This window comes from Tursiops truncatus, chromosome 8 (assembly GCF_011762595.2).
Source record: "Tursiops truncatus isolate mTurTru1 chromosome 8, mTurTru1.mat.Y, whole genome shotgun sequence".
Classification (NCBI taxonomy): domain Eukaryota; kingdom Metazoa; phylum Chordata; class Mammalia; order Artiodactyla; family Delphinidae; genus Tursiops; species Tursiops truncatus.
Window position 1 is genome coordinate 30,826,231 of NC_047041.1, and position 24,346 is coordinate 30,850,576.

At 40.3% G+C, this 24,346-nt stretch overlaps 1 protein-coding gene and 1 pseudogene across 1 annotated transcript; both read right to left on the reverse strand.

The window, feature by feature from the left end:
- LOC109552305 (lysine-specific demethylase 4D-like) overlaps window positions 1-24,346 on the reverse strand; it is a 359,102-nt pseudogene that overhangs the window by 325,433 nt on the left and 9,323 nt on the right.
- Window positions 9,917-12,583, reverse strand: LOC109552308 (lysine-specific demethylase 4D). Its single transcript, XM_033862102.2, has one exon. The coding sequence runs from the start codon at window positions 11,901-11,903 to the stop codon at window positions 10,677-10,679; it is 1,227 nt and encodes a 408-aa protein (XP_033717993.2). The 5' UTR covers window positions 11,904-12,583; the 3' UTR covers window positions 9,917-10,676.

Consider the following 24,346-nt stretch of genomic DNA (forward strand, 5'->3'; position numbering starts at 1 on the left):
CTAGGGGTAAGACAGGAATAAAGACACAGACCTACTAGAGAATGGACTTGAGGATATGGGGAGGGGGAAGGGTAAGCTGTGACAAAGTGAGAGAGTTGCATGGACATATATACAGTACCAAACGTAAAATAGATAGCTAGTGGGAAGCAGCCGCATAGCACAAGGAGATCAGCTCAGTTGTTTGTGACCATCTAGAGGGGTGGGATAATGAGGGTGGGAGGGAGGGAGACGCAAGAGGGAAGAGATATGGGAACATATGTATATGTATAAAAGTGATTCACTTTGTTATAAAGCAGAAACTAACACACCATTGTAAAGCAATTATACTCCAATAAAGAGGTTAAAAAATTTTTTTTAATAATATAAAAATAACGGGAAAGAAAAAAAGAACAGATATGGTCCTTAACCTTCAAACAACCTGAGGTAAAGCAGATATAATAGGTCTTCTATTGCTGATAAACCTCCTGTAAATTGATGCAAGGGGCTGAAGAAATGACTTCCTCTGGATTTCACTCCTTAAATCCCCATGATTAAACATAAGTAAAGAGGGGAGAGATATGGGAACATATGTATATGTATAACTGATTCACTTTGTTATAGAGCAGAAACTAACACACCATTGTAAAGCAATGATACCCCCAATAAAGATGTTAAAAAAAAAAACAACATAAGTAAGGAATGAAAAAAATAAATAAAATAAGGTAAATTAAAAAAAAAAGATCCACGATTTTCAGAGAATATGAAACAGAAAAATACAAAATGAATAAGCAAACAAAAAACACACTCAGGCAAGTCATATTCAAACTGAATAAAAACCAATAACAAAGAGAAATTCTTGAAGGGAGCCACCGAAATAGAAAAAAGAAAAATGAAGATTATATACAGAAGAATAAAGATAAAAATTATGGCAGAAACCTTATCAGAAACCATGCAAGCAAGAAGACAGGGAAGTGACATCTTTAGATTGCTGAAAGAAAACAACTGTCAACCCACAATTCTATATCCAGTGAAAATATACTTCAACAGTAAAATAAATATTAGAATTTTCAAAAAAAAGACAACTTGAGAGAATTCAGTGCCGTCAGGCCTAATCTGTAAGAAATACACAGCGAAGTTCTTCAGACAAAAGCATATGATGCTGGGAAGAAAACTGATCTACAAAATGAAGAACACTGGAAATTCAATAAAGACAATACATATGCTCTTATATTTTAATTTTTTTAAAGATAACTTACTGTTTAAAGCAATAGTTTAACAATGTATGTGTTTATGAAACTCATGACAACGATGACACAAGAAATGGAAAAGAGGAATTGGAAATATTATAAGGATTTTACATTACATGAAAAGTAATATAGTATTACTGAAGGTGGATGAAGTTTATTTAAAGAGGTATATTTTTAACTATATGTATTCATAGATGACATGACTGTGAGTGTAGAAAATTCCAAAGTATCTACTAAAAAAATCCTGGAAGTAATAAGTAAGTTTAACAAGGTCAGAGAATAAAAGGTCAATATATAAAAGTTGATTTCATTCCCATATACAAGTAATGAAAAACTTGTATTTTAATTTTTTTGAACCTCATATTTATAATAACTTGAAAAAGTGAATTAACAAAATGCAATAAGTTCTAGAGGTCTGATATACAACATTATAACTATACTTAACAATAAAGTATTATATAATTAAAAATGTGTTAAATGGGTAGATGTCATGTTAAGTGTTTTTATACTACAAAAAGAAGATAAATTAAAGAGGCAAAGGAAACTTTTGCAGGTAATGTATCGATATGTTCGTTGTCTTGACTGTGATGGCAGCTTTGTAAGTGTTTACATATATCAAAAGTTTGTCAAATTGTACATTTTAAGTATGTGGAGTTTATTCTTTGTCAATTATGTCTGAACACATAATTTTAAGTTTTAAGAAAGTGAATTAACTAGTTATCATTTTTAACAAAATATGTGCAGGATCAGCATGGCAACAGCTACAGAACATTGATGAAAGAAAAGAAAGATCTAGATAAACGGAGAAACATATCATGTTCATACATTGAACAATTTAATACTGATAAGGTGGTAATCTTCCTATATATGATCTATCAATTCAGTGTAATCTCTAACAAAACTCTAGAAAAATTTTGTAGGTATCCACAAGATGTTTTTAAAATTTGTTATGGTATACCAAACAAAGAGAATAGCCAAAACAATCCTAAAAAATAAAATCAGAATACTCACGTTACTTGATTTTAAAACTTAGTGGAATTCCACAGTATTACAACAACACAGCATGGAGAAAAGGATAGACATACTGATCGTTAGAACTAAACAGAAAGTGAAGAGGAGACCTGCAGAAATATAGTCAGCTGATTTTTTACAAGTGTAATGGCACTTCAATGGAGAAAGAACAGCCTTAGATAAAACACCAAAAGTACAACCCATGAAAGAAATATAAATTTGACTTTATCAAAATTTAAAACTTTCACTCTCTGAAAGATATAAGAATGTAAACCAATCCACACTCTGAGAAAATATTTGCAAACAACTGATAAGGAACTCATATTCAGAATATAAAATGAACACTTAAAACTCAAAAATTAGAAAGCAAACAACCCAATTTTTTACATGGACAAAAGATATAAACTTCACTAAAGAACATATTTAGATGGCAAATGAGCATATGAAAATGTGCTCAAGCATTAGGCATTGGAATTAAAACCACAATGACATATTGCTATATGTCTGTTAGAATGGCTAAAATAAAATTTTTAAAAACTGACAACATCAAATGCTGGTAAGGATGCAGAGCAACAAGAACTCTCCTTTACTGCTGGTGGGAGTGAACAATGGTACAGTCACTCTGGGAGACAATTTGGCAGTTGATTTTTGTTTGTTTGTTTTGTTTTTATGAAACTAAACGAAGAATCATCACACAGCTCAGCAATTTCACTCCGAGATATTTATCCAAATGAACTGAAAAGCCTGACAAGACAGAAGACAAGACTTCTCTGGATCCACAAAGATCACAGAAATGTCTCACTCTTCCTATTAAACCTGGAACTACTATGAAGGGAGACACTGCAGAGGTTTCTCCCCTACGAGTCAATAGGGAACCCCCTCAAAATTTGCCCCACCTCCTCTCCTGGCTTCCTTAAGTCTCAGCAAAGCCTAACCGTGAAGACATTTAGCCTGAGAATTAAGATACTATATCCTAAAGAAGCTGGGAGAATTATCCAGCATGTACTTGAAGAAATTGTGAGAGTCCCCTTAGGACTGGATTTTGAGGGTGCCTGATCAAGGCGGCTAGAACATAAAACAGGATAAGAGAGAGTTTATTGGTCTGGGAGCACCTTCTCAGGATATGGGATATAACACTCTGGAAGGATATTAGAAGATTAGAACATTTGTTGCTTGCAGGCTCCTACAAGCCTGGAAAAAGCAATGGCCCAGGCTTAGTAACAATGAAATGCATGAATTGCTCTGTAAGATGGGACAGGACGGGATTAAAAGGCAAAAGAGGCTTCCCTGGTGGCACAGTGGTTGAGAGTCCGCCTACCGATACAGGGGACACGGGTTCGTGTCCCGGTTCGGGACGATCCCACATGCCGCGAAGCGGCTGGGCCCGTGAGCCATGGCCGCTGAGCCTGCGCGTCCGGAGCCTGTGCTGCGCAACGGGAGAGGCCACAACAGTGAGAGGCCCGCGTACCACTAAAAAAAAAAAAAGGCAAAAGGGCATTTGTATCTTGGAGTGGATATATAATGAGGTCAGAAGGTCAACCATAGCATTGTGTTTGTCAATAAAGAGAATACGCTATTCACCAAGGTTATCACAAATGTGCTGGTGAGAGGGATCTAGCATCAGAAAGAAGTTCAGTGGTAGCTATCCTCTCCAGGATTGGGATGATGATAAAAGTGCTTACAGAGCTTGGCTACTGATATCACTCAGATGATAGGGCATTTAACTGCCAGATGCCAGCAGACTGCATTTTTGTAATGGCCAGCAAGGATTGAGCAGGAACCAAGATGGCTTGGCCCACATGGAATTGCAGAGATGGTTAATAAAATGAATAGGATCCCCGGGGGCAGAACAGATACAAGAGAAGCCAAGAATACTGCTTTAAGATATAATCAAAAGAAATCAAGAAAGTGTGATCAGGAGGCAGAGGGTTGTTTTCTCCAATTAATGTAATGATCCTTTTTTCCAGTTCCCAGGACTGAGACAATTTTCAGACTTCGAACTCCTTGATTGATGAGGTGACCACATCCCTAGGCGTAAGTTCCCTGTGACACCGTGACACAGTATTATATACTGTAATGATTACCCAGTCCTAATCCAAAGGGACCTATGGCTAATAACTCAAGTGACTGTTCATTAGGAAAATGGGAAGATGCATACATTTAGATTTCACACAGGGTATGAGATTTCATTGATACCTGGAGACCTGAAGCATAACCCTCACCTCATGTTAGACTGGGAACTAATGAGAATCAGGTAAGAAATGCAGCTCTGGAAAATCCCAGAGCATAGTGAGTCTGTTGGGTCTGTAGACCCACCTAGTGGTCATTCTCTTGGTAACTGAACATGTACTGGAAACACAGAAGACCTCACTCACGAGTCTGGCAGTTGACGCTCTCTGAGTTACCTCAGCTGGGGCTGTTGCCCAGAATATCTTCATATAACCTCTTCATGTAGTTGCTTGGGGGCTTCCTCACAGCATAGTAGTTTGCTTCCTAGAGCGAGGATCCCATTACTGTCAGATGGAAGTTATTCTACCTTTTGTGCAACACAGAGTGTCTTATCTGTTATTGCCACAACCCTACCCGTGTTCAAAGGGACGGAACACTTTCGACGGGGAGCAGTATTGAAGTTACATTGTAGGAAGAGAATGAGGGATGGGATATATTGTTGAGTCTATTTGGGGGTAAGGAGGGGAGGAATAAAACCCGCTATATCCGCTCTTCCTAAGAAGCTGATCTCAGGGATCTGCATCCAGAGAGTGAGGGCCCTGGATATAGTGGATTCAATGAGATAGCTCCACACTTCAAGCTCCACATTTCTATTAAATGCATCTCTAGTTCTCTGGAAAATTGGCACAGTAAATATTTCTTCTGTTGTGGGGCCCTTCAAGGACAACTGGACAATTACTCTGAATACAACATAGTAAAAGAGTGTTGACACAGATATGCACAATACTGAGTGGGAGAGATGTTCATCTCCTCATAGAGCACCAGGAAAAGACTTGGTGATTCTAGGACTGAGTGGTGAAGAAGGTCAGTACCTCTCCTCTGCAGGAAACCCCTTCTGATGTCTCCATATTTCACTGAAAGTCTTATTAATATGGGCCTTGTGGACTTCTGTCCATGGGAGTATTTCTGAGTAGAGGGTGGCATATCCTGCCTTTAATAGACAGATGTTAAAAACCCATAGCTGAGTCATCCACTGGACCTTACCAGTAAGTGTGGCCCGAAGAGACTGAAACTTGCCCCCACTCTCAGACAGAAATTGTTCTATTCTCACAGTCCCCGTGCCTCCCATACTCTGAAGGGACAGTCAGCCTAGTTCTTGTGGCCTCCCACTCTTCTGGATTGTGGAAGTTTCTGATGCTGGCTCTGAGACATGGCATCTCTTTGCAAAAATCTAGTGTCTATATTACCATTCTGCTATAAAGGAACAGGCCCTGTCCTTGCCACAGGCTTTTGACTGTCTTCTTATATGCACCTCTCCTCTGGCCCTACTGAACCATGATGTCTGACAAAATCACTCTGACATCTTTCTCCTTCTCCTTCAGTCCTCTGTCTGGCCCGGATCTCAGTACAAAAGTCTGGAATATCTCTACCCACACTCCAGGGCTCTGCCCTTGCTCTTCACTTTCATAACAAAAGATGTGTTGATCATCTAAATATCCCAGAGTGAGAAATGGCTGCTGCTTGTTCTTACCTGAGACCCAGCAATAAAGATGTAGGATCAAAGGGAGGAAGTGGCAAAAGAAGTTTTCCAGAATGTTCAGTCACGTTCCTGTGATGTGGCCTCATTTCCAGAAGCTGGGGTGAAGGTTCTCCTGTCCTGACTGATTCCACAAACATGTGAGGAGGTCATGCCTAACAGGACAAGGGGTATTTGGGATTATGTAATAGGAAGAGAGGAAGAGGAAAGTAAAGTCCAGGTAAAGGATCAGAGATGAGATTAGAACAATAGAGACATCAGGAGTAGAGAGGAACTTAGAGAAAGCAGTGCAAAAGAAGAGATGCATTTGTAGAGAAATTAGCATAAAAGGGTTACTGTGACCCTGCGGGCAGATATAGAGAAAAAGAGGTTCAAACAGTGCCTGGACCAAAGTAAACTGTCCTTACTTTAATAGATGTGCCAACAAATCCAAAAGAGAGATAATCCTTGGGGAATTTCAGCAGGGTTGTAGACAATATGAGATACGGATATGGGAGGCAACAGGCAAAACTTCCTGCACATTTCAAAATTATTCTCGGTGGTAGAAAATCCCATTTCAAGGAGTTGGCATGAAGCTTCTGCTGTTTCTGAACACCCAAAGTGAAAAAGACAGTGGAGAGCACTGTGGCCTGTGGTTAAGAGCACAGGCCCTGAAGCTAAACTGCTGAGTTTGATTCTCAGACCCATTGTTCACTAGCCCTGGTCAACTTGAGATGAGATGCGGCCATGCTCCCATTTGCAAAACAAACTAGGTACCTATCTCAAAGGGGGGGTAATTGGATCAGTGCCTTGCAGAAGTTTTAATTACTACTATTATTGAGTACACGAACAAAATGACAACAAGAGAGAGAGGGAGCTCACTCACGAGAAAAGCAAAAATACAGGAATTGAAGCAAAGGTAATAAAAATCGAGCAAGAGAGAGAGAGAGAAAACCCAAATGTGAGACAGTAGTTGATGAAACAGGGAAAACATTTAAAAGATTTTCAAAACTTTGAAATTTGTTGTAGAAGAATGATGTAGGAAAACAGACATATCTGTATATAACCCAGAGTGGAGATTTCATCTGTTTTTCACACTCAGCATTCTAAGTCCCACCCCCACTCTCCATATCATGACCCACGATAGTAACAGATCTCAAGTATCTCTACTTGGAGCTCTTCAACCTGGCTTAAAAGACACAGTAGGAAATGGCCAAAGGTCTCAGCTAAGGAACTCACAATCAAGGAGGTGGGCTTTAGTTAGTTGGACCTTCTTTCATTTAGTTCTCAATTTGTAGGGTAGCAGTAAAACGCTTTTTCATGCTCCCACACCTCCTAAAATGAATCCCTAGACTGCTCCACCACGCTCTTGAACCTTGGTGTGGCTTTTAATAAGAGTTTCTCAGAGCCAGAGGGTCTCAGCTGCCCTTAGAGGTAGATGACATCAGGATCCCTTTAGGCTCCTAGTGGAGCCACAAAGAGATGGGAGACATACTGAAGCTGTGTGAGGACTCTAGGCATAGTAAAGCACGAAGAAGTGAGTTCATGAGTCCTGGGATCCTCTTTTCCCCCGGAGACCCAATCAGCCCACAACCAGGACTCAAGTTTCCTTTTGCTTGATCATGCCATAGCCTGCCAATTGTCTCTGAATACAGCTCCCTTAGATTAGGGAGCTCTGCATCACAGCCCCCATTCTAGCACTGAGAACAAGCACCTTACTATTACACAGAGCAGAGCTTCTCATAGCTTCTCCCCATTCCTCATTCTTTTGGAGATTTGGCCACTGCAGCATGAGTACAATATTCCTAGGTGGGAATGCCCACAAGCCCCATCCTGGGTTTACATGAAAACAGACATTTAAGAAGCCTCCTGGTGTCAAAGGTTCTAAGTGGGGCTCTTCTCCCCTCTGTTCCTTGAAATAAGTAATAAACTCACAGAAACAGGGAAGGAATAACCACAAGAACAAATTGGATGAATTTCCTCCTTTATACAAACCAATTCAGTGAACGATAACAGTAAAAAAAAAACTGTACTATTCCTTTCAAAGCCATTATACGAAATCTTTCATCAATAATCACCCCTGCTTAGCCTATCACTTACCTGAAACCAGCTTCTCACAATTAAAAAAAAAAAAAAGAAAAAGCAGATAAAAGAGAAAAAAAATTTCTGAATTTCATTTATCCTTGAAAAACATGGCCTCTTTTTCTTGCTATTTTTCTCCAGAGACAAGATCCCCTCAAAGATTAAAGTCTTTCAGAAGGGTGGGAATATCTGACTTTCTTCTCTCCCCTTCTCATTTGCATGTGTGCCTGTAAGCTCACACACACTCAGAGGTTTTCAAAAATATACAGAAATTGCTGTGATATGTGAAATACATTTGAAAACATCATCTCATCCCTAGAAGATTTGCTTCTGAATTTTTCCCAAGAAGGATATCAACACTGAAACTGATTTCACACCATGTGGATCTTTTCTTTCTCTTCCCCTCAATCCTTCTTTCAATATATATAAAAGCAATCTTACCAGTCAATCCCAGTAAATTTTGTTGGCTAATTTTCTTAATAAAATTTTCTCCAATGGAACACAAAATTTAAAAAAAAGTATACAAAAATATTAACAAAATCATTAATAAAGGCTACTTATGTGTTCTGGGTTAAAATAGTTTATTTTTGTTATTTTGTACTTTACAGACTTTTTTGCAAGTAGCAAAAATATGAGTGCAAGATTGTATTAGAAGAGGAGATGTAGTTGGTTAACCCTATGGTACCCACAGACATTTGTATGAACTATAATGAAGCCTCTTTCATTAATAGGAGCAAACTCAGAACCTGCCAAAGAGGGGAGGGGAGTCTCCAGGTGCAGAGGCCAGTTCTCACTCCAATTCCACTTCTTTGAAGGTTTTCTGGATAACCCCCATTACCATCAAGGTGAACACAGGTGGGTTTGTTCCACATAATATGGTCCTGGTCTAATTTTTATTCAAGCAAGGGGCAGAGATGAGGTTGGAACTTTGATTAAAGGCTTAATTCAAACTACAGGGAAAGACAAACTAACAGTAACCAGAAGCAAGGTAATTTTGTTTTATACAACTCACTTTTCTCACCTTCTAGTTGATGCTTCGTCTCAAGGAACCTCTGTTGCCTGATTTTGTCTGTCCCCAACACCAGGAACTGATTCTCTGTATCCCTGCCCACTGTCCACATTCAGGAAGGGGAGGAGACGAGAGAGGGCAAAAGAAGCTGCCCTTCCCAGCTGTGCTTTGTTTCCTTTATAAGAAGGGATCCTAGTCAGATTTGATGTTAATTATCAAGACTGACTTAGCCTAGTAGGTGCATCAGAATCACCTGCAGGGCTTGTCAAACCACAGCTTGCTAGGCTTCAACCACAAAGATTCTTTTTTTTTTTTTCGGCACGCGGGCCTCTCACTCTTGTGGTCTCTCCCGTTGCGGAGCACAGGCTCCGGACGCGCAGGCTGAGGGAAGCCCAACCACAAAGACTCTTGATTCAGTAGATCTGAGGTGGAGCCACAGAGTTTGCACATCTAACAAATTATGAGATGCTGCTGTTGGTGCTGGACCACAGTTTTAGAATCTCTGACTGAACCCATATCCATTAAAGATGATTCTTTTAGAGACTTCCCTGTTGGCGCAGTGGTTAAGAATCCACCTGCCAATGCAGGGGACACGGGTTCAAGCCCTGGCCCGGGAAGAACCCACATACCGCGGAGCAACTAAGCCCATGCACCACACCTACTGAATCTGCGCTCTAGAGCCCACGAGCCACAACTACTAAGCCCACGTGCCAAACTACCGAAGCCTGTGTGCCTAGAGCTCATGCTCTGCAACAAGAGAAGCCACTGCAATAAGCCCACGCACCACGATGAAGAGTAGCCCCCCCGCTCGCCACAACTATAGAATGCCCACGCGCAGAAACAAAGACCCAATGCAACCAAAAATAAATACATTTATTTTTTTTAAAAAAAGAGCTTCTGTGGTTTCTGGGGTGGAGGGTCAGATAAAGTCACATTTAGCAAATTCTTCAGTAGTCATGGGCTCACAGATTGAATACCATGCATTGGTGAGGAATTCCTCGCAGGACTCAAGAGATGCAGGTGCCTCTAGCTTTAGCCCCAGGGGATCACAGTCAAGGGTGTGCGGGAGACTGGTCTCTGCAGCTGGGACAAGACTCCTAGAGGCATAAGATTGGTCCAAACTTAAACCCTCACAGAAGTTCACGGGGGCCCTGCAGTTCCCAGCATCGTCCCTGGGAAACACTCTCAAAGTCCCAGGGACGTAGGGAGGAATCAAAGGGAGGCTGTCAAGGACACTGGATGTAATACCCTCCAGAGATGGCAGGCATGGGCCAGGGTGCATCGGATTTTCGGGATCCAATGGAGGACCCAAGGGTTGAAGATCAGGGGCACAACAGCACCCAGAAGGCTTAGAAGGATGCTGCAGCCATGGGCTCAGCAATGCAGGGTTGTCCATCAAGGGAACACCAGCAAACGGGAGCTGAGCTTCGAAGTCCAGAGATGGGTGCGTTGTGTCTAAGGAGAGGCGCCTCTTAGTCCGGGCCCGGACAGTCGGATCCTGAGTCCCCTCTTCCCGAGGACGACGACGAGGACCGTATCGTCCAGGTAGGTGGAGATCCGCAGCAGATGGACCTGCGGTCAGTGACGGAGTCAGACCGGGTTCCGCGGAGCTGTAGGCAGCCGCAGCCCCGAACTGGGCAGCAGAGCAAGAACCCCGGGCCGGCTAGGGGGGCGGGGACGCAGGATCCACAGGGGCTCGACAGTGGGTCCCATGGCAGGCGGCCACGGGCGGACGGCGGTGCGAGGCGCTGCGGGACGGACAGTGCCTCCGGCGGAGCGCGGGTCCCCCAAGCGCGCGGACCTCCCTCCAGGCGTTCAGGAACTGGCTGCTGGGCACCGTGGGCTGCGTGTGGTCCACCACGGTCCGGTCCTGCCCGCGTTTCCACAGCTCGTAGCCCTCCGGTTGCAGGATGCGCACGAAGGCGTCCATGGAGAAGGCGACCCGGGCCTCCCCGCAGCTGCACTGCGATGCCACTTTGCCATAATCGATCCAACGCGGGGAGGCGAAATTGATGGCTTCCGCGCAGTTGAAACCGTGGTTGAAGCCGGAGTGGTAGCCATAGGCAAACGTCACCATGAACTCTCCAGCCTCCTGAGTGACCCGACCGAAGGGGATGCCGTTGTCCTTGAGGACCGTGGGCGAGATGAGAGCCACCTTGTGTCGCAGGAAGGCCTCACAGCACCGCGAGCTGCCCGGGAAAAGCTCCCTGGCCAGGCGTTCCAGACGCCGGCCGTGCTCCGGGGGCACCACGTACCAAGTCTTGGGCTCCCCGAAGTGCAGGTAGTTGATGCTGTAAAGGTCCATGTCCTCCGTGTGCCAGGCGAAGGCGGTCTTCCACATCCCGAAGTAAAGGTAGGGGGTGTTGACGCCTTCGATGACCACTCCGCACTCCTGTTCCAGCAGGTCCTGAATGGTTCCCAGGTGTCCAAGTTTCCACTGCTTCGTGTTTTCATCGAATAAGGAGCCACTGACGTCCGCACCATATACTGGTGAACCATAGGGGCGCGTTTTCCAATATTTTCGCTCCAGATCCTGAAAATCAGAGTAGAATGGAGTCTTGTGTTTTTCACTGTTTGCTAAGCGGCGATACTCACTCACGGTCATGGCTTTCTTCTTTTTGTGGTGCTGAGTAAACACACCTGCCTGCCCAGAAATCACCAGCTGGAGGGGAGCGGCTATTAAGATGTCATCGATGTCATCATAGGTCTCCCTGGCTTTCCAGTCCTGGGGTGGAATGATCTTAGCCAGGCCTGCTCGGTGTGCACCTTGGGATTCCACATAAGCAATGTATTTATTGAAATCATTAAACTCTTCTTTGGTTGGACGAAATACCATTATGCTACAACTTGGGTTCTGGGCCCAGTTGGACTTAGACTTCATAGCTTTCATTAATAAGCAAGAAACTCTCAAGATTTTACTTATGTTCTGGATAGGTGAGGATGCTGGAAAACACTACTTTTTCAAAAATGGGTTGGAGTATATCAGCAGGAACCCCCAGTAGACTTTGATGCAATGAGTTGATAATATTTCTTAGGCTTCCTGATTCTGCAGGGGACTCCACGCTGGGCAGAAGCCTTGCTCTGGACTGATGCTGGCTGAGCCTGCAAGTCTGTGATGTCCTTGGTTGACACTTGGCTCTGGTCTCTTGAGCTCTAGTGAATCACCACCCAGCCCTGGGTGGGTATCTCAAATGTAGTGTCTTCAGGGCAGTGTTGGAAACAAAAGCTAAGAAAAAATACAATAGAGACAGGTTGCAAACTAATGTTTGGAAAGAGTTACTAGGGAACTACAAATAACACACACACATGGAATATAATTGCATATTCAAAGAAAGGCTAAAATTTCATAAGATTGACAGTACAAGAAATGGTGTTGTTGTGAACAGTGGAAATTCCTGTACTCTAGTAAGGAGAATGGAAATCATTACATTCACTTCAAAAAACTATTTGGACAGTATCCACTAAAATTGAACTTACCCATGTGCTATGATTCATGCCTAGGATATGTATATGTCTGTGCAATGAAAGTCAAGTCCAAGAATGTTCAGAACAACATTATTTCAGTAGCCAAACACTGGAAACAACTCAAATGCCAGTCAACATTAGAATGGTTAAGTACATTGTAGTATATTCATACAATGGAATACAATACAGCAATGAAGATAAACAAGAACTACATGAAAATATAAGAATAATTCTATAAACAGAATACTGAGCAAAATTATCCAGACTCAAAAGAATACCTATTCTTTGCTTCCATTTATATAAAGAGAAAAAGGAGGCAACGTAATCTATGTTAGAAGTCAGAGCAGTGGTTACCTTTGTGAAAGAGAGAGGTTGTGAGTGGGGGTGTGAGGAAGTCTCTAGAAAAATGTGAATATTCTATCCTGAAGCCAGGTGCTGGTTACACAGCCATCAGAATGGCTCACTGTCAAAAATCATCAAGTTATGATGATTTTTACAAATTTCTGTGAAATAATTTTTTTAATTATTTAAATAAATTTAAAAATATAGTTTAGGGTTAAAAGCATTAAAGGATACAGATATCTTTCATCGTACCAAAAGGAAAAGGAAGGGTGATTGAAAAATAAAGAAGAGAAAGAAGGGATAGGAGTAAAAAATAACAAAGAATAAAGACAAAGTTAATGAAAGAAAACACATACAACACCAAACACTGATGACCAAAAGTATTCTTGGAAGAAATTAATGATAGCAATAAAACATGGGCATAACTGAGCCTAAGAAAGAAGGGGAAAATAATCCACTAGGAATGAAATAGTGCACGAAAGAACTTTTAAAATCTCAAAAGAGAATCTTAGGAGAAACGTGACAGCAAGATTTTCAAAAGATAAGAGAAAAGAATAATTTTCTGGAGAGGAAACATATCCAAAATGGATCCAAGAAACACCACAAAGCTTGAATAATACCCCAGTATAAGAAGCTGGTTCAAAGTACGACCCCTGAAAGTCCAGGGGACACATCATTTTATATGTGAATCTAGAAAAGTTGCAAGAAACAGTTAACTCTTACTGTGCAAATTGTCTCAGAGTATAGCAAAAGTTGGAAAGCTACTCAGATGAGGCTATTCTGATCTCTGATAGCAAAACGAAAAAAGGACAATAAAAAAATAAAGCTACAGGCCATCATTGTTTATAAGCATAGATGAAAACATAAACTGGAATGTTATCCAATGAAATACAGCAATATAATAAAAGAATAATACATCATGACCAAATAGAAAGGAAGGATGATTCAACATTGGAAAATTTAATGATATAATTCAGAATATTAACAAAGTAAATGAAAAATACCATCCTCTTATAGGTACCAACAAAGCATTTGATGAAATGCCAAATCCATTCATGATTTTACAATTCTTACTTGCAAAGCATCAAGAGGAACTTGTTTTGTAAGATAAAGAATTTCAAGGTAAAACATAGCAAGGATCATTCCTAACAGTGAAACAAATGTAACATTCTCATTAAAGTTAGGAAAAAGAGATGCATCAACATGAAAAGCTGCTCAACATCACTAATTATTAGAAAAATGCAAATCAAAACTACAATGAGGTATCACCTCACACCAGTTAGAATGGGCATCATCAAAAAATCTACAAACAACGAATGCTAGAGAGGGTGTGGAGAAAAGGGAACCCTCTTGCGCTGTTAGTGGGAATGTAAGTTGATAGAGCCACTATGGAGAACAGTATGGAGGTTCCTTAAAAACTAAAAATAGAATTACTATATGATCCAGCAATCCCACGACTGAGCATATACCCAGAGAAAACCATAATTCTAAAAGACCCATGCACCCCAATGTTCACTGCAACACTATTTACAATAGCCAGGTAATGGAAGCAACCTAAATGCCATTGACAGATGAATGGATAAAGAAATCGTGGTACATATAAACAATGGAATATTAGTAAGCCATAAAAAAGAACGAAATTGCATCATTTGTTGAGACGTGGGTGGATCTAGAGACTGTCATACAAAGTGAAGTTATTTGAAAGAGAAAAACAAATATCATAAATTAACACATGTATGAGGAACCTAGAAAATTGGTACACATGAACTGCTTTGCAGGGCAGAAGTTCAGACACAGATGTAGAGAACAAATGTATGGACACCAAGTGGGGAAAACTGCGGTGGGATGGGGATGGTGGTGTGCTGAATTGGGCGATTGGGATTGACATGTATACACTGATGTGTATAAAATTGATGACTAATAACCTGCAGTATATATTAAAAAAAACAGCTAATACTGAACTTTCTTTAGGTTATTTGTATGGAAATATGTTCAAATAAATGTTTCAGACATTACACGAAACTTCTATATATCTTATATGTTCTGGTATAATTTTATAAGTCATAATACTAGTTATTACTTTAAAACGTATATCTCAGAAATAACTAAATTTCCTTGTCAATTGCATTATTATGAACTTTCATCAAATCTTTAACCATGGTCACTTTTAAGTCTTTTGTCATTTACAGAGAGTACTGCGGTACTCTGATGCTTTTGCAAAAATATCCTATGAAAGGGTTTCATCTTCAAGGAATTCATGGAAAACACTCTGACAAGTACAGGTTTTTGGTAACTGACTATACTGTGTAACTGAACGAATAAGCATTTTCAGAACTCTAATGGCAAACTGATGAATTCATAAAAGTGCCTTACAAAACATCAAAAAGAATAAAAAATTAGTTACCTGGGAATGAGTGAACTGATGAGGATGATTATAATTTTTGTGACTTTCTGTTTGAATAAAAAAAAAATCCCACAAGAACTCAGAGGCAAAAAATATACAAGTCAATTTTCACTGCAAAGTAAAGGAGCTGTTACAGTGGAAGACTACTGGACTGAATGTCACTATTATGACATACTATGAGTGTGTTTCGTGTTTGGTAATTGCAATCATTGTTGCTTTTCTTGTGGTCATCCATTTACAATGCTTTGTGTCACTTTATTTCTCTCTTGTAAAAATGCAGTGTGTGTGTGTGAAAAAAAACATATAGAAAACAATGTCAAAAATAAATTTCACTATGTATACTCCATGTTCAACTTGAACTCTATGGAGCATATATAATAGTTATAATTTTAGGACAGAAAATATATGTGTACCAATAAAGAAAAAAAAACAAAGCAAACTGCAAACTATCTCATTAACCCAGTTTCAAGTGCTCCCTTAATACTGTTTCCTAATCCTCTTAAGCCCCCCTCATTTCCAGCGTTCAAACATTCTCTTTCACTTTCTCCTGTCTTCAAACTTCAGGCACACCTATTCCACCCCACTTCAAAACCTTCGAATGTCCTAAAAGTCCCTAAGTGAGCTGGCCCACCATCACCTCTTGACCTCACCCCTTTCTACGCTGCTCCTTGCTCTCTCCTTCCAAACACATTCCTGGCTGTGTCTCAGAAAAGCCCTGTATAGTCTTGTCTGATGGTCTTAGCACCATGGCAACTCTCAAGCCTCAGCCCAAACATCACCTTTTCAGTGAAGTCTTCTCTGATCCCCTTGCTTTGGATAAAAGTAGAGACAATTTTCCTTCCAAGAAAACAGGTACTCTCTCAAGAAAACAGTTTCAAGTGAAACTTGAACTGATGGTCAGTACCCTTGTATCTCTCCCAGATTCTACTCAAATCAGCCCCACCCTAACTGCATCATTCCTGATGCCATAACAATTGAATGGAATCAGCTCTTCCAAATGTCTAGTAAAAGGCCTCATTTTTAAAGTTATCAGCCCACAAAACACAGGTATTTTGCCTGAAATTTTTCCTTTAAGATTTCTTACAAGAAAATATATGGCATCTAAAGGTTATACAAATTTCAGGGTCCTTTTAGGTACAGAGGGATTTCCCTGGGAAAGCTGCCAGAATGGGCGGAGCTAGCACAGTGGTCAGGGCATTAAACACCACTAGTATCTGGTCAGCACAAGAACCAGGGAGAGAAGAAAACCACGCTAAAGAAATCGGTGAGGAAGAGCTCAACTGCCTTTAGACAACAAAGGCATTGAACCTTCCTCACCCTGTAGTCTCCCCAATAAGACGAAGAAAGATCAGCTGGCCTGCCATTGTTCCAAGTAATAGAAACTCCCCACATCTCCTATGGTCTGCAAGAGGTGCCAGAGGTCCCTATATGTTATCTGGGGTCCATTCAACACAAGAGGAAGCTGGGGCCCAATCCTCTACCACCTCTCTCCCCAGAGAGGTCACCACTATTTGGCTTAAACATAACACCTTTATCCTTTGGGTCTGGGATCAGGGACAAAATAATAGCAAGGAAGGGTTTGCTCTCTGTGACCCCTGCTGGTAGCTTTTGTAAGAGTGCATCTAATGCAAGAGGGAAGAGATATGGGAACATATGCATATGTATAACTGACTCACTTTGTTATAAAGCAGAAAGTAGCACACCATTGTAAAGCAATTATATTCCAATAATGATTAAAAAAAAAAAAAGAGTGCATAAAACGAATGTTTCCTGCAGACCAGAATACTGATGGCAGGGGCCCTTTAAGTGAGCAGTAGTAGTTCTTTGTATCTTTGCCCTGGAGCCTCATGCACCATGGAATATGCAGAAGGTAGGTAATGGAGGATCAAAAGAATTCGCTCTTCTCCTTTTCTAACTTTAATGTCAACGATAGAAGAAACAATCTCAAGGTCTCTACAGAATGTATTGGTAATAAATGGTGGGGAGGGGAAGTGGCTGACAATCTAGCACATCCCTCAGGGAGTGTGACAAATGCAGTTAACTTAGCCTCTAAAGACTGGGTGGAAGTCAAATAATCTCTCTCTTCCTATTCCAGAAACATCTGAGGAGCACTCAAGGGTCTTGGGGATAGATTGTTGAAGGAGAAGCATTGTTCCAAAATGACCCTATATTTTCATCCTAGGATGCCTGAACAGTAGGCTAGCCTAGACTCCTTCCATGACTGGAGGGCTATAGCATCCAAAAGGGCCCAAGGTTCCCAGGTGCCTCCTAACGTACAGGGCTGCTGGCTTTCCCAGACAGCTCCTGTAAATGGCTGGCATGATATCTAGGCAGCTTAATTCCCCAAGCAGTCTGAAGGTCCCTTTCCTAATAAAGTGGCTGTCATCAAAGCCCTATATGAAGGAAGAACAATGGGGAAGGGGCCTCCACGACAACAAAGCCCTCCTCCACATGGGATGCCCCTCCATGTAGACGCTGAAGAAATGCAGAGCCTATGTGTGCCTTGGTCTGGATGTGTTTCCTGAACTCATATTGTATGACTTTGTGGAATTTTCCTCCATGCAGAAGGGGACTCAAAAGATGGGAAGAAAGCAAATAGTAAGGTTTCATCAGGGTTAGGGTTTTCCAGCCATGTGTATCTCAAGGAGAGAGGAACAAGTGTCTTGATGGATTGGATGGAGGGATAAGAGAGTGATTAAAATGATGGGCCAGTAAATTTATCCTGGGTAAAAAAGGAAATGAGAACATGAGGGCAATGATGGAGAATGAAACAGTGTTCGATTCATGGGCTGAATGTCTCCATTTGGTCAAATACTTCTATTAGAACACTCGGAAATGTAAGCTAGAAAGAGAATGGGATGCTGGAAACATAGGTGGTACTATCATTATTCCCATTTTATGGAGGAAGAAACTGAGGTGTAGAAAAATTTATATTTAAGTTAATAGCTTGTGTTCTCAATCCCTAGAGTTATTTTTGTACTTGACTTATCTTCCATATAAAACTACTTTGAGAGCATTCTCTAGGCCTTTTCCATCATCATATTTTCCAAGGGATCTTGGTACTTCATATAGTGCACACTCCAAAAATGTTTATTAAAAAAATAAGTAATGAAAATCATTTGGCACACACTGCAATCTCTCTCCTCTTGGTTACACCCCATCTTTCTTCCTACTCTCCTATCTCAGGAGAAGAGAAGATACTCCCCCTCTCCAGAGCTAATCTTGCCATTTAAACTCCTTAAATTGACACCTCCCATGCATTCCAAAACTGTGGTCAATTAAATGATCACTATCACCTCTGTAAAGAGTTAAATCATCAGTCATCAGTCTGTTACCTGACTTAAGCTGCATCCTTTCTCTTACCTTCCTTTCAATACCCAATATGTCAAAACATAAACAAAAATAATCTACGTTTACAAAAACATTTCCTCATGTCTCTCTGCCTATGATTCTGACCCCACTTCTCCACTGAAATTCATCTCTGTAAATCATCACATCGTCTCCCAAGTGCTGCTCCATGGGTTACACTTTATCTCTCTACATCAGTGATTCATGGCGCACGTCCTTCCTTCTAAAATGTCTCTGACCTCCAGGGCACTGATAGTCTTCTCCGGTTTTCTTTCTCCTTGGTTCCACTTCTTTTTCTACTACACAAATGCAGTCTTATTTCAAAGCTCAATTCTCATCTCTCTTTTAACTTTTTATTTTTCCCCTTAAATTTCCTTTTTATGTTCACGGCTTTCTTTAGTATCACACTCTATCTCTCTCTGAAGATATTATTTAGTGCCATAGCTTTCTCTAATAGCACTGACTTGCTCCTGCGCTTCTGATTTGCTTTTCCTTCATGACTGGCCACTGAGCCCCTGCAAACCAACTTATTTAGTACAAATTGATCATCTTTCTCCTGAAATTAACTTCCTCCTTTAGAAATCTTTTTTTCTAAGGATAGGAATACAGTATCCCAGTTACCGTTGGATATTACATCTCCCTCTCCCTAGTCATATAATCGGTGATGTCAGGGGATCCCGTGACAGTCTACTGTGAGGCCCCAGGGACATCTGTATACCCCAGGGAGGCTTCCTGTGCTCTCCTTCCTTATATAAGAAGCCAAGGATCCAGCTTGCCTTCCTCTCCTACTTATAGCTGTCACCACTCAAGCTAGACCCTGAGGATCTACAAGTAGCGGTCACCTGTATCATGTGATAATCTGCCCATCTCACCCTAATTTTTAATTTTAAAAATTCTTCTACAATGATTTTATTTAAAACTATATAAGTATATAATAAAAATTTTCATTCTATGTGAAAACGTCCTCTAAAGAAATTAAAAGTGAATAGTGAAACAATTTAGAAGGAAAATTAATGTCAAAAATTTAAATACCATGCTAAGGGCCTTTCCCGTAATAAACCATAAAATGCTGATTATGAATATCACACAGGCCCTCATTCCTTATTGAATTATTAATAGACAACGAAAACAACGCTAGAGTTGCATATTTGTTTTTTTTTTGTTGGTTTTGCCACGTGGCATGGGGGATCTTAATTCCCTGACCAGGGATCAAACCTTTCCCCCTGCAGTGAAAGCAGAGAGTCCTAACCACTGGACAGACAGAGAAGTTCCCTGTATTTGTTTTATAAACTAAATTATTTTCTTTTTACATTTCTAAGGATCCTAGGAGGAATGACGCTGGGCTACCATCTACATAAAATAATCTAGATACACATTAGTCTTCAGATACTGAGCATCGAAAGGAAACACTGTGATTTTGTAAGTGTAACTCTTTGTGCAAATCAAAACTTCTCAGAATTTGCCGATTACAATTCCGGTGATCCTTCAGTGATCCAGACAAATGTCTTCTCTATGGGTCTCAGATGGTTGCTTTTACTGTGAAACCGCCTCCATGTTTCTTTCAATTGGAGCCACAGGTACTAGTTGAGAATAAGTACCCTTTCGTTTCAGTTACTCTTCCATTTTACCCTTATTCATGGTATCCCCAGTAACACAGAAATTCTTCATCTAAGGAAACCTGACAATTCTGACAATTGAAGAAAAGTATTTTTATCAGAATGATTAGACTTGATGGATCTGGAAATTCGGAGTCTTTCAAAAATAATTCCTCCAAGCTTTCCTGGTGTGTGTGTGTGTGTGTGTGTGTGTGTCTGTGTGTGTGCGTGTGTGTGTCTGTGTGTGTGCGTGTATGTGCGTGCATGTGTGTGGGGGGGGGTGTTTTAAACTGCGGAAGGTAAGAAATGAAGTCAGTTTAATAAATCCTCTCACTGTGGCCAGTTTCCTTATTGTACAGATTGCTCAACAATTTCAGGACAGCAGGAAAGCCTTCTTGTCTTTTATGTTCCATGCATATTTCAAAGCTATTATTTCAAATGAGGATTGTTGACAGAATGCCTCAGACGTTAGCCATTGTTTCTGCTGACAGCCAATATCTAAATGCTGTGTTTAATAAATTTCCTCTCAAGTTAGAAAGTCTACTTACCGTTTATTGAAAATAATTTTACCCATATTATTTGATGGCGAAATAAATTCTATTTGATGGAGATAAGTGACTCAACGTTCCCCCTATTATCGGACAGTTATTTTGTTTTTTACTTTTCCACAAGTATTACTAATCCCCTATAAATATCCTATACTTCAGTACCTAGAACAGTATATTTGGTAAAACATCAAATAATGAAATGCCTTGGATTAGATATCTAGAAATGGAATTTCTGCATTGCAAGATTTAAACATTAAAAATACTTATAATGTATCGCCAAACCTTTCCGGAAACATATCACTTTACATCCTCACCATTAACTTTACTCTGAAAAGCAATCTTTAATAATTTGTTAAGAAAATTATTGTGAAAAATTTTGGTGAAAAACTGTAGCTCAAGTTTTAATTTATACTTCTTAAATTACAACTAAGATTGACGTTTTCGTCTTCAGTGAATCTAGCCATTTATATTGGTTCATATCCTTTGCCCATTTTTCTCTAATATGGTTCTAGTGTTTTTTCTCATCTACTTACATGAACATTTTATACATTATGTGACTATTTCGCATATTTTACACAGTATATGAACATTTTACAAATTGCTCATGTGAATACTTTACATGTTAAACCCTTTGTTTAATCTGTTCATAGTTTTTTCCCAGTTTGCCATTTCTTCAATTTACATTTAATTTTAATTTTAAATGGTTTTGTCACATATTTCAGTTTAGTATATTAAAATGTTGAGTGGGTCTTTTCCTTTGTAATGCCTTGCATGTTCTTTATGTTTAGAAAGTTAGAAAGTTATTTGCCCATCCAGAGACAGATAAATATTATCTTACAGGGTTTTTCCTCTTTCTATGGTAGCTGTACTTTTAATTTGGATTTTAGTTATACCTTTAATTCTAACTGGGGTTTTTGGGTTTGTTTTATTAACTTTTTTTATTGTTTTGCGAGTATGGTATGAGGAATAAGGGAGATGTAAGTATGATTCCTAGTCCTAGTGTGTTGTGTTCCTCTCTATTAGTTTATAGGAGCTTTTCTTTGTCCCAGTGCTCTTAAATTTCTTCCGTCTCAAAATTCTTGTTCTTTAGTTTTATGAAAACTTTTTAGTTCCTTCTTTGACAACTTCCTCTAGTTTGTCCCTCTGCACATTTTCTCCTGTATTTGGATATCAGACCTCATGGACTGGACCTCCAATTCTTGTGTCTTTTCTTCTTCCAATTTTCTATCCCCTTATCACTATGCTTTATCTTCTGAAATTTTCTCTCATCCTTATCTTGTAAACCTACTTCTATTGTCTTTTTCATTTCTCCTATCAAACTTTTAATATTTAACAGCTCATTTCTGTCCCCATAGCTTTTTCAAGTGTATATAGCTTCCTTATCTGCCCCCCACCATTGTCCTATTTTTATTTCACAGGTGCACTTATTTCTTCTCTCAGAAAATACTAGAACCCGGACCCATATTGTGAAAACAGGCTTCATGTAACAATCCTTATGCTTAAAATTGACATTGCAATCTAGTATTTCTGCTGTGTTCTATTTTGTTACCCTTTAAAAAATATGCTGCTGCTACCTCACAAAGTTGTTTCTATGACCCACTAATGGCTCATGTCCTGCAGTTTGGAAAGAAATATTATATAAATCATGTTGAAGCTTTTGATCTTTCAATGTCGGAGACACAATCACATTTGTTTTCTGTGCAGAAATGGACAGACTGGAGTGGCCCAGAATAAATGAAGACAAACATTTAAAAAGATCCAGTTGAGAGATGGTACCTTTACTGCGGTGGTGGTAGAGACAGAAGCAGAGTGCCTACTAGGGTGCCTTCACTCACATCTTATTATTTAATCTTATTTCCTCAGTGTGCCACGTGGGGAACTGGACCAGAGTGTTCAGATGCTTGTCCAAGATGGCATAATCAGTGAGTCCTGAGCCAGATTTGAGCCAGGTCCGTCTGCTTCCTAAGCTTGGCCTTTCCTCTAAGTCACAGCAAATCCATGAGGTGAGCCTATAAAATAGGAGAGAAATTGTCAGAAGAGCACATTTTGGAGCTTAAGAACCAATTCCTTGGAGGCTTCTATACCTGAAAAGGTTGACTATGTTTGACCCTTGAAATGAAACCTAAATTTATTTCTTAATTATAAAAACAAAAAAAGACACATACAGTGTGATGTCACAGTAACAACCTGACTTGGAGTCCCCTTTGATCTGGAGTTGATGACCCTGGTCATGTGGTACCTGTCCCTCAGCCAGGTCATCCTTACCCTTGTACACCTCTGCCATGTCCTCCATGCGAGGCTGTGAGGATTAGGGTTTTCATGGGATTTTTTAATATTTATATTACTATCTAGGATTATACATGTTCCCCAATGTCGATTCATGTTGTCAACTCTAAACACAAACAACTAGAAATCAATCCCTCTCTTTCTCATGTTCTTTATACATGCTCTATTATGCTACTTGTCATGTAAGGGTATTAATCGTTCCTCTGTCTTCTCTACTAGATTATGTACTTTGGGGGACAGGGTGGGCCCTTCTTAGTCTCTGGGTCCCATTGGCTACCACACAGTCTGGAGTAATAGATGTCAAATTTGATAATTATGTTGTGTTTGAAAAAATGCAGAATATATAAATAAATTCTCAGTTTTTATGACTAAAGCACTTATATGACTTTAATTCACTGTTTTTCAAACTTTCTTGATCCCTGCTCCCCACTTTGATAAGCATAACTATCTCTGCCATTACTCCTCCACCCTCTTCGGCAAATTCTACTTTTTCCCCAGACCCCTGTCAGTGACCAACATGCACATAACACAGAACATTTGCACATCCCACAGCCAGGCTGATTTTGTCTACTTTAGTTCCTTTTACTTTATAGTACAAACAAGAAAGCTTCTTTTTGTTTGCTGCTTTCCAAAGGGAAGTTATATGATGATATTGAGTTTACTTTTGCAAATTACAAATGTCCTCACCCCAAGATTCTAGAACACAGTACGTCATGGGAGTACCTTGACCTAATTAAAGTTTTTACTGACAGCTCATTCTAGGGGAAGCCTGTCTTTCCCAGCATCTTTATGAGCGATAATTCACTGTCTCCATTTGGTCATCTCTGGTCCCTTTTCTTTGCCACCGACTCTCTTCTCCTGGGGACGAGGTTTCTAACCAGATCCTCTTAGGCCTCTGCACTCACACCCATGCCAATCCAACATGTGTCAATAGCTGTCAGCAAAGACCTGAAGGGGAAGAATAATGGCTGAAGTGGAATAAAATGACATTCTACTTGGATTTCAGTGGTTTGGTTGATTCTTTTCCAAGCTGTTTGAAGACATGAGTCAAACTAGACTCTTCTCCAGCCCTGCAGTCCTCACCACCTCTTCTCTCAAACCCAGTTTTTAATCCCTTCATCCCCGCCAATCCATTCTGCAGCTGGAGTGACTTCCTAAAATAAATCTGATGACATCATCCTACTCTTACAGCCCGTCAATCGCTCTCCGTGTGCCTTAGGATGAAACCCTGCTACCTACCTGACCCCCAACACCACTGAGATCTGATCCCTTCCTCTTGGGCCTCACCTCTGGCCTGTGCCACCTGGCCGTCTTTGCTCTGAGCAGTACTATTCAAATTCTTGCA